Source organism: Thermobia domestica, chromosome 2, assembly GCF_964235325.1.
Source record: "Thermobia domestica chromosome 2, izTheDome1.hap1.1, whole genome shotgun sequence".
NCBI classification, from domain to species: Eukaryota; Metazoa; Arthropoda; class Insecta; order Zygentoma; family Lepismatidae; genus Thermobia; species Thermobia domestica.
The window spans coordinates 386,300,198-386,312,223 of record NC_137455.1 but is presented as its reverse complement, the minus strand read 5'-3'; the positions used below and the strand labels follow the sequence as shown (position 1 = coordinate 386,312,223).

General features: G+C 31.3%; 1 protein-coding gene across 15 annotated transcripts in view; it reads left to right on the top strand.

Annotated features, from left to right (window-relative positions):
- Positions 1-12,026, top strand: part of pHCl-1 (pH-sensitive chloride channel 1) — an 839,505-nt gene that overhangs the window by 779,234 nt on the left and 48,245 nt on the right. For all 15 annotated transcript variants that reach the window (XM_081749495.1, XM_081749485.1, XM_081749494.1 and 12 more), the window contains one exon: positions 8,991-9,358. In XM_081749495.1, coding sequence (XP_081605621.1) covers positions 8,991-9,358 — 368 coding nt within the window. The remainder of the gene's footprint in view (positions 1-8,990; positions 9,359-12,026) is intronic.

Here is a 12,026-nt window from a genome sequence, read left to right as displayed (position 1 = left end):
GATAATAATTAGAAATAATGTAAATAAAAGGCTAATAGTCACCGCAAGAAATAAACCACATCACTAGGTAGTACTTTCGAAGAACATCGTCTTCATCGTCAGCCTAGGCACACTTCGAAAAGGATTTAAACCGTAGGAAAGAAATTATGGATATGTAAAAATGCTTAAAAAGAATTTTAAAAATATGCAAAGTAAAAATCTTCTTGTCACTAGAAATAGACATATGTTAATAGTAATTCACTTGTCACTGTTGTTTACTGTTTTTCTTTTTTCATTACCTTCCAGATGGCAAAAATGAGTAGCAAAAACACTGCACCAAATGGCATTTATGTCACCTTTATTTGAATTGAGTGCCGGTTTCTCCTTCTGAATGTAATAAGCTTCTTTAATTTTCCGTTCAGTTGCTGCTTTTGCTTTTCCGATCAAACATGAATTAGCAATATTGTGGTTAGTGAACAGTGACAAGTGAATTACTATTAACATATGTCTATTTCTAGTGACAAGAAGATTTTTACTTTGCATATTTTTAAAATTCTTTTCAAGCATTTTTACCTATCCATAATTTCTTTCCTATGGTTTAGATCCTTTTCGAAGTGTGCCTAGGCTGACGATGAAGACAATGTTCTTCGAAAGTACTTTCTAGTGATGTGGTTTGTTTCTTGCGATGACTATTAGCCTTTTACTTACATTATTTCTAATTATTATCACCGCTCGCAATATAGTGATAATCTTCTTTAAATATTTGTGATTAGAGAATCCTTACATTCACTACAATTGCCAACAATCTTAATTATTTATGTTCTTTGTCCTTACGACATAAGTGCCCTCCACACATATCTGTAGTCTAATCTTGTTTATTTCGGAATTCCACAGACTAACTTCTGATAAACACAGCTAACATAGGCATGTTCACCTTCACCATATACTTTCTGCCCAACAAATCAAGTGTTTTGTGATGTTTTTACTTCATAGTTCAAGCTCTCAGAGATCCAAAATTAGCTTTATTGTATAATAATTGTTTGTCCAGTCAGATTATTTTCTTCAATAAGTATGTTAAAAAGACATCAATTATTTTATCTTTGCCCTTACGGATGAGTCTTGTTAATATTAAAATAGTACATCAGTTTTTAATAGAATATATTTGAATAACTTTTGAATTCGTTTCCATTCAGATTAATCTATGGCCACCAGTAAAAACACTTACTTGAAACTTCTATTCCAAATAATATCTGTACCTTTCACAAAACTTATTTTTTTCACTACGTGCAAGTAAATTCTAAGGAGGTGGTTAAAATGGGCGCCAAAAATACTTATATAAAACTTGAAATTTTCTTAAAAATGAATATAGTTCGAAAATAATGTACTAAGACTGTAGTATGGAGCATGGCGCTTTACGGATCAGAGACGTGGACATTGAGAAAAGTTGGAAGCATTTGAAATATGCAGTTGAAAGTTGGTGCAGAATGCTGCGCATATCATGGACCGAAAGGAAAAAGAATTAAGATGTACTAAAGGAATCTAAGAAGGACGACAGATAATGAAGATAAGAGGAAAAAGAAGAAACAGCATGCTTAGCCATCTTATTCGGCACTCCGATTGGATCACCGTACTGATAGAGGGAAAAGCCAGAAAGAAACTCATAAAGAGGAAGATCAAGTATAGAATATCTAGATGCAGTTACGAAGAAGAGACTTTATCAAAGTATAAAACAGCTCTCCCAAGGCAGAGAAAAGTTTTAAAATGTCGAAGTTGCTCACTAACATGTGGTTGAGGTGAACAAGAAGCATTTAGCAATGGTTTGATTGCAACAGTGGTAATTTTAATGTAGTTATTTGAATCTAAATTTTGTTCAACATCATAGACCATACAGTTGGAGTATTGAAATATTACGAAAGTAATGGAAGAGTCGTATTGGAATATAATATAGTTTATTGTTTCAATACATTTATGGCACAACATACGGAATGGTCTTTGTAATTTTATATATTTCAAAAGAAGTGATGTGTGCAATCAAAGACGAAGAATTTGTATTACTGAAGGAGGATACCAAATTTTGTGGCCAACGGTAAATCAGAAGATATTGATGTGATTTGCAACTAAGAGCATGCAAGTCTGTTTCTGAAGTTTAGCCTGATAAACAATGACATTTACAAGTTTATTTAATAATGGAGATGCTATTATGAAAAATTTTGACACATATAAGAATTCCAATTTAATATCCAGATTCAGCGCAAGAGACTAGGTTACAAATTCATTGAATTTTATCCCGAATTGAGAGTCGTGAAAATAATGAAAATCAGTAGGTTTAATTTTTTATGTTATTTTTAAAGAATTTTAATATTCTGCAAGTGCCAAATGAAGGTTTTGTTCTATTTTACATAGTTTGAGGTTTTAGTAACATTGAGTGAGCCATGGCAAACGCAAATATTTAAAATTCAGTATACAATATAGCTTGTCAAATCACGGAAGTTCTTTGGGAACGGAAGTTTATATTTATGGGTTAGATTAGAACTGGGGACATACCAGAAGTCCGCTATATTAAACACTCTTTTGATATATCTAAAAAAAAAAAAATATTGTTATTGAGCGAAATTGTCATGATGCAAGTGCATGAGAGGAATTGGACAATGGTTTGAGAGTTGTTCTTTAATAATGAGGTAAATTGAAGTTAAGTTTGAAAAATACAAAACACTATGAAAAGGAAAAATGGGTGAATTTATAAAGGCTTTGTAGATACGCGGTTTAAGTCTAATTTTTCAGTCTTTGTGAATCGTTCGCTTGGTTTTGAAAGTAGATATGGTTGAAAGCAGAAGATTTTTCTGTTTAGTTGAGAGATCGTTAGTGCTAATTTATGTAATGAATGATACAATTTAATGTTTATGAATTTAGTATTTGTTTCCACTAGTATCACGGGTATAGACAAACTTCTAATGTTGTATGTTAAAATTCCATTAGTAAGTACCGGAATGATTTTGATTAAGTAAAGAAATCCATACAACCGTAAAGCAATTTCGTTTTTAAACATTACTTATAAATATCCGTAAAGTCAAGTGCTATACAGCTATAACTTTTACTATTAAAAATAACTACTTCCAAACTAAGCTACTCTTTATTTACGGATACGGGTACATGCACACAAACTTCAAAAGCACCTTATTAATTTTTATCCCCATGCTACTAAATAATATTCTTCACAGTACTTCTGACAAGCCCACTTGCATACTCCAACTTCATTCTTGCTCACATGAACTCTTGACTCATGCCAAAGCCGGCCATTCTCATACCCCATCACAGACTCTTCGCTATACCACATTCTCCACAGATTATTCACCATTTAACTCTTCCACATTCTTCACAGATTATTGACTATTACATCAAGAACACAAAACTATTATAACAGAAATAGGTATATAACTCGTGTTTAATCGTTTCGCTGTTCCCACAAAAATGATATATATCGTTTTCATTATTGTAACTTAAAACTTTAAATTTTGCCTCTAATATTACATGATGTTAAGAAATTGCAGCGCAATAATTGTTTACACATAATGAACTACAGTCAAATTAAGAAAAAGCATGGCCTTACGGTTTTCTCGTGTATGTAGCACATATTGAGTTATTAATAAAAAAAAAAAAAAGGAACTTAAACTGACGATTCAACTTTGTGCGAAGTTCGAAACATTTTTTCCAGCACTGAATAAAAAAACTTTTGAATTATTTTGTTTCATACTAGTTATTATTTTATTACATATAATGCAGGTATTTGATCAAAATGAAAATAAGTGAAAATGTTGAGCTAAATATTTTTTAATATAATATTGAGACGTTATTTTTTTAGATGATTCATTCTAATTTTGAAAAACGTTCATAAAAGTCAATTAATATTTAATATTACGTATAATTTAATTGTAAAAAATTCATTATCTGGCTTCAATCTTAATCATCTTCGTATTAAATATTTGAAATTAACTCTCAAATTGGCAATATTTCATACAGATTTGGAGAATCTTACTCGTCTTAGTGCTATAACATGTGCTTTTCAAAGTTACTCAGTAGAAGACTCGCGGTAATAGACAAGTTGATTGTGGTGTTACTAGATTCTCAAATTGAAATTCTTTTTGTCGTGAGATAGCAATATTATCCTCTGTCAATAATAAAGTAATTGACTACCTTAATAATCCAATGAATAAACGGCTTTATTCTGTAAATATTAATGTAGAACTTAATTTACTATAGATACCTTATTTTCCCTTAAATAATACAGGGTGTTTCAAATCAATATCGACAACGTTTGGGGGGTAATTTCTGACACCAAGATAAGACAAAAACATAGACCAACCTGGGTGGAGAAATCCGTCATTTCGGGGTCATAACCTGCCGAAAACATGAAAAAATGAACTTTAAAGGCTCATAGCTCCAATACTATGAGACATACTGTAGTTGGGGCAAAACTTTACCTAGAAACTAATATGTATGCTATCCAAAAATACATCTTTCAGAATCCTGCGGTACTCACGCAACAATTTTTATAGAGGGAGTTTGTCTATGGGTGTATAATTTGAAGTACTTACCAACTACCTCTATAAAAATTGAAGTGGAAGTACCGCAGAATTCTGAAACATGGAAATTTGAGTAGAACACCTACTAGTTCCTAAGAGAAATCTTGACCCAACTACGGTAGGTCCCATAGTATTGGAGCTATGGACCTTTAAAGTTCACTTTTGTTTTCATATTTTCGGCAGCCTAACTGTTTTCAGCAAAATGATGGATTTCTGCACACAGGTTGGTCTATACTTTTTGTCTTATCTTGGTATCGGGAATCACCTCCCAAACGTTGTCGGTGTTGTTTTGAAGCACTTTGTATACATAAAGAAGATATTTGTTACAACAGCAAATAATTTGAATAAAAAAATGAATCAAAAAAATGGTATGTCGAAAGCACAATTGATTCATTAAATTATTGAATTCAGTATATATTATTTATAAGTCCAACTATTCATCAGGTTCCACGATGCACTTGATAGGACCATTTTGATGCCAGGTGTTAAGCAATTCTGCCTAAGCAATCTTACTTCTGTAATTTCAAATTGTGGTACAAATTTGATTATTCTTTGCCAATTTTAAATTTTTCTTCCATATTGGTAAATCACAGAATTCTAAACACTAAGGAAAATTTCTATAACAACATTTTGTATTGTTGTTCTTTAAAAATAATTAGAATTTATTAATTTATAAATAAATTGTTTAAACCATGATCATAGCTACCAAAAATTTAAATTTAAAAATGATTCAAAAATATGTGAAATTTCCATTTTTATTGCTAAAACATAAAAAAATGTTTTTGATATTTTTATCATTTTTTTTCTAACACATAAAACAATGTTTTTGTATCAAAGTTAATCTTTTTTAAAAATTTTTAAATCAACGAACAGATAGTAACTTCTAGCAAATAATTATATTTATGTCATAACGTGTTATCACCTTTTGATTTTCAAAAGATAAATTTTTGTCTTTTAATATTTAAAACATTTTCTTTTCCAGAAACGTAGAAAATATATTTTTCAGACGGAGTGAGATCAGAAAAAATTTGGAAAGTAACATTTTTCGTGCATGTATTTTTATCTGAAAATGTATTAGAGCATGCATACATAGAAACGAAATTCAAACGAAATGTATGCTTATAAAATATTAGAAAACCTCTCAAATCTAAGAAAACATTATTACATTTCGTCCGAGAGAGACAAAAATTTTAAATGTTTGTCATATAAACGACATTCAACAAACAATTTCCCGCAAATAGTTCATTCTTCTTTCAGGAATATTTTCGTCTGCAGAATCAATAAAGCTGAATCATCGTTTCAAATATACCTAATTTGTCAATTAGGTTTTCAATTACATACAAATAAGGTTTTAAAATAAACTAATGAATGAATACACATTGTTTACATCTATTGAATTTTTCATTGGCATATGTTCAAACTTTAATCAGGCATATTTCAAAATTAATAAGTATTAATGTTGCATATAACATTAAATAATTATACGATAAATAAGTAGTGATTTTTGTATGGCAAGAAACTCTAAATAAAAATTCATGTCGTCAGATTTTGCTTAAAAGCTGTTAAATTTTAATGAACTGTTATTCATATTTTTACAAATGACAGTTTTTGTAAACTTTTTATATAATCCTTCTATTTAACAAATCAACGTCTCACTGTTGAATTGTCTGCCGTAAGGAGTGTTTATAACTTTTATTGTCTTTTTCACGAAACATGCGAAGTTATTGAATTCTCATAGGTCAGGCAATCAAAGATAACATGATGATTGCTTAATAACAAATTTCATTGTTTCAATTTATCCTCTATCTAAGTAGGATAAAGATACAAACTTTTCAAAAGAGGCAAAAATGTACTGCATTGGGAAAAAAGGATTCGTTTCATCTTCCAGCATGCAAAATATTAAAATACATTTTCATGCTTTTCTTACACGATTAAAATTTCAGGAAACAAACATGCCAAATTTACCAACTCCTAATGTTCACTCGAGAAAGAAAAAAGAAAATTATTCAGCATTTTTGGAGATGCACCATATTTCACATGAGCCAAGATATAATAGAATTAGGTTCTTGACTCGAAGAATTACTGTTATTAAAAGTTTTCAAAAAATCGATCTATTATAAAATATAGTATGCACTAAAGCATGCTTGATTAAATATTGTATGTGTTGACTTGATTAGTAGGCAATGTTTTATACGTAGTTTGGTTATTGCTGAAAACTCTGTTAAATATTATGATAGCTACCACTGGTTTTACTGACATTATTTGTTATCTTCAGGCAAAGAAAATGTATTTTATTTTAAAACAATAGGCACAGCGAAGAAGGCAAAGTCTGGAAGAACTCTTAAAATGAACTATATCCTAACTAAAAATTAACATGGTAAAGTAATTTTAAACAATAATAAAATTCATGCACAGTTGCGTAATATAAAATGGTAAATAAACCCATAATAGACTGGAAAGCATTAGTAGCTATGTAGAAGTGAGACATGTTTGTAGAATTAGAGAAAAATATCACTTACACCATACACTTATTGATTGGTATATATATATATATATATATATATATATATATATATATATCTGCATTCAAAACTTAGTAATCTAGTATTAACTAAATCTACGTGTATTAAAACAAATAGCTAGTAAATATCACTAAAATAGTTTTTTCTATAGTTCCACTGTCTGCATTTAGGTGATACTTATAGTGAATATATAACCAGTTCTTAACTTAGCTTTTAGATTTAAAATGGTAGGAAATTCATTTGTAAATAGTTGTTAGAAATGCTTTTTTAAAAATATAAATACAGTGTAGTAGGCATATATATATTTTATTGTTTACTAAAATATCGGATCAATTTTGTTAGTTGATAAACGAGATAATAAGTAAAACAGTACATTTATGATTGCAAGCACAAAACTTAAAAGCTGATTTCAATCACAATGATACAAGTAAATGTTAATTATATTTTAATTTCTCTTAAAAGAATTATTTGAGTAACGTTATCGGAAATATAAAGAATTAGATTGTAACTTAAAAGATACGTAATTTAGAGCTTAATCAATTGAAAAATGTCCAGCTTAGTCTATACGGTTTTTTTTTTTTTTTTTTTTAACTGGAATGACCAAAGTTTTGGCAATAAAAACACGTGATAATTTAATATAGTTTCTAAAATCAGTCAACCATTTTACACCATAAATACTTTAATATTACGAGGGCTGTCCAGGAAGTACCAGACGTTTTGGTACATCGCGGCAGTGGCCGGAACTAGAGTCGCCATCTTGGTGTTAGAACGTTGCCACATTCAGTACGCATCCAGTTGTGGTAGCAAGAGGACTGTGACACTCTTACTGTGCTTTTTGTGGCATGTTACAATGTGCGCTGCAATAGAAAATCCCGCCTCTTGTGAGGTGCGTTCTGTGATTAGGTTTTTGTTGAAAAAAAGCAAGCCAGTTGAAATCCATCGCCAACTGTGTGAATTGTACGGACATGGAATAATGAGTGAAGGCGGAGTACCACACACGGCCAAGCGTACCCGAGAGCTCTTGGATGGTTTTGGATGGAAGGTTCTCAAGCACCCATCATACAGGCCGAATTTGGCGCCGAGCGATTACCACCTCTTCCCAGTAATAAAGACATGGTTCGCTACACAACGCTTTAATACTGACGCCGAACTGCATGCCGGTGTAAGCCAGTGGTTGAGATCGCAGACGGCAGATTTCTACCGCGACGGTATTGAAAAACGTGTGCACAGTATAATAAGTGCCTTATTATGGCGATTATGTGGAAAAATAGCTTGAGGGTGTACCTTTCAAATGTATATAAAACAAATTGGTTTGTTCATTCTATTACTTTTTATTTCAAAACGTCTGTTACTTTGTGGACAGCGCTCGTAAAATATACAAAGAGAATTGAGGGTATGGTGTACAGTAATGATAATTATTTTACTGGTCGTCTACACTTTTCAACGTGAAGTCATGTTTCATCAGATCATTTTCAAAGGTACGCTAATGTACATGAAAGCACACTTTCAAAAGCTAGGCACGTAAATGAGGTGATGTCAACACCATACTCGACTAGTGTTCCTTCTCCCTCTCCCAGGTTGTATTTCATTAGGTAACTCTTTGACAGAGACAGGATGATTTCGTGCAATATATATCGGATGAGAATCAAACGAAAATAAATCACGCTTCTATTGGGAATCGAACTTGAACCGACCCGACTGACTACGCTACCAGAGTTGTGCAACAAAGTAAAAAAAAAAACGCAACGAAAATTGATCCGCTCATTTTAGTGAAACAAAAAACTGTTCTGTGTACAGTGCTGCAAGATTCGTCTTGTTCTAGTATATCTACAAGATGAATGTATTGTAATTATATTTGTTGCTGTAGTTTTGTGTAACATATTTAAGACTGTTGTTATTGATTTTGTAGGAAACTACAGCTGCCTTCAAGTAGATCTTAAATTCACCCGAGACCGATCGTTCTACTTCACAACAGTCTTCATCCCAGGCATCATCCTTGTCACGAGTTCCTTCATCACGTTCTGGCTCGAGTGGAACGCTGTACCAGCACGGGTTATGATCGGTGTAACCACAATGCTCAACTTTTTCACCACGTCGAACGGATTTCGGTCTACGCTACCTGTAGTCTCCAATTTGACAGCGATGAATGTGTGGGATGGGGTGTGTATGTGTTTCATCTACGCTAGTCTTCTGGAGTTTGTCTGCGTCAACTACGTAGGCAGGAAGAGGCCCATGCACAACGTTGTCTACCGACCAGGAGAGAATCCTGTCACGCAGGTATTCACTTTCTAATAAAATATATATATTTTTTTAGTTTTCTTTCAGATGTTATTTGTTGTTCTTTTATGAATCAGTACAAAACACTCACTTTTGTTATATCACCGCTGATTTTTCTCTCATAAAATCCGTACACTGCACTCAATTTTTTCACATTTTTTCTGCAAATACGTAAATTATTTTTAATAAAATGGAAGAAAAGTACTAATACATGCAATTACACCACAGTCTACGTAAGCCTTAAATATATACTACAGTTTTTATTCTCATCTAACTATAGATCAGCGTGCTAACATTTAAATGACTGTGCAAATGATATGTCTTAATTTAAAATTGGTCTTTTTTCTAATATGATTTTGTGAATAATTCTTATATTGGTAACATTAAATGTGGAAACACCAAGGCAATTATTCCTCCTCAGGGTAAACCTAATGGTAGAAAAATCACAAAACAAGTACCGTTCCTCGAAATAAGATCTGAGATTGAAGATTAAAAGCACTTAAATTCTTGTATGTTAAATTATTGTTTTAATTTATAGTATAGCAAGAAAACTATTAAGATGTACAGAAAAATACTGTTAACGCATTATTCAAACTTTTGAAAATAGTTATACTCTTTTTTGTAGAAAATGAAATTCATGAATTGAAATATTGATCTGTGATGAATTAAAATTCCTTACATCATTAGATATAACTTAATTAGGTGGCTTACCTAGACTTGCGAAATTAAAATGTGTCAAATAGATCTACCGTAAGTCTATAAATATTTAGGAGTAAATGTAGTTAGATACCTGCTTGGGAGGACATTTTACTCTTTTAAGGAAATTTGCTATAATAATATCATATATATTTAAAAACATAATTCATTGTATAATGTGAATTTATTGCGCTTCAAAGTTGCACCAGATGCATAGAATCGATAAATTATTTTATTATTGTTTTCTGTTTCAACCACGTATATAATCAGAGAACCGAGTATTGGAACAATTCGGAACTAGGAACGGTCACAGATTTGATTTGTAGTTATGATTTAGTCTTCTTTGCATATAGTATATAGTCGTGAATCCAAATAAGCGAAAAAGCAAATATTAAATGCTTAGGTATTATTTGGTAAGGGTAAAGTATTTTGTAAACTGATTATGAACATAAATCAATTCTGTGTGTAAAATATTTTCAAACATACTGACAATGAATTATTTGTTAGGAGTATTGAACTAAAATCCACTTGCAATTTACAGTGTTCTATCTTAGATTATTTGCTTATAGTATTGAACATTATCAGCACAAAAGTTAAAAAGCTACAAGATGTGCAGCTTATACTTAAAAATATATGGGAGATCAAATACTTTCTCTTGTTCTAATAGATAATTCCAACACTTAATAATTCCCAAGCTTGAGGAGGAATACAGAACCTCTGGTAAAACCAAAATATATTCATTTGTCGTTATATTTTTTATCAACAAATTTTTATGAATTAGAACTAAAATTGAAGCGAATTTCCAACATTAAAACAACGGATTGTAGTCATCGACCGAAAAAAAAAAGAAAAAAAAAAAAGACAGCACGAAATGAACTATTGATTATTTTAAACTGATTCTCCTTTGGTATGGTGAAATATACAAGTCACATGTACATACCAAGCTACGCTTCCATGTTGATTAAAGCTATTAAAATCGCTGCGTACAGAGCAACCATGACTCTATACCAAAGAATCTCTGCTACACATTCCCAGTGACTTTGCATCAGACAAACATACTGCATGGATTTTACAGTACAGTCGTATTCTTTAAAATATGTGTATTTTTTGTATTTTTTAAAAAATACCTTTAATATTTTTGTAAGAAGAAGTTTGTAGAAGCTAGTACGTTAAATTTATATTTAGATAAACTATACTATTATTTTTATTACAGGTCCTTTTTTTAATGTTAAGTAAGTTTCTTATATCATTTTTTAGTAGCTGTAGAAGTAGATGTTTGTAGAAATATTCAATGAAGAGAACATTTAAATGTGAATTAATATATTGGTAGTAAAAAAAAAGTAGCAAAACTATTTTCACTGTAGTGTTCACTAAGTGTTTTTATTGTTATTTTTCTGATTGTTGTATAGTTATATTGTGTATGAGGTTGTATAATGAATGAATGAGATATGCTAAACACCATATTTACACTTACCAGTCGACGATTCATGAGCAGGGAAAGAATATTTAAAATAGTACTGTTAAGAACCATACCAACTAACTCTTATGGCCAATGGAATTCGAAGGTTCATTGCCGCGTTCACAAAAGCTCTCCATTGACTTCTATCCTTAACCAACTGGATCCAGTTTCTACTTTGTATTCCTATTTCTGCGAGATCCATTTTAATGTTGTCCCCCTGTCTGCGCCTAGGTCTTCCTAATGGTCGTTTTCCGATTGGATTCTCAGTTAAAACTTTGAAAGCGTTCCTACATTCATTCTGGCTACATGACCTGCCCACCTGAGCCTCCTATCTCGAATGTACACATTTAAAGACTTGATTTTCCTATTCACTCGTTAACAAAATTGGAACTATGTCTCCACTCCAAGAAATTTAGATTTGGTTCAATTTAGATTCGCATAATAATGGAAAACGTAGATTAAAATCTATTACCTCACAAAGAAAGAGTAATGACCAAAGAACATATGTAGGTA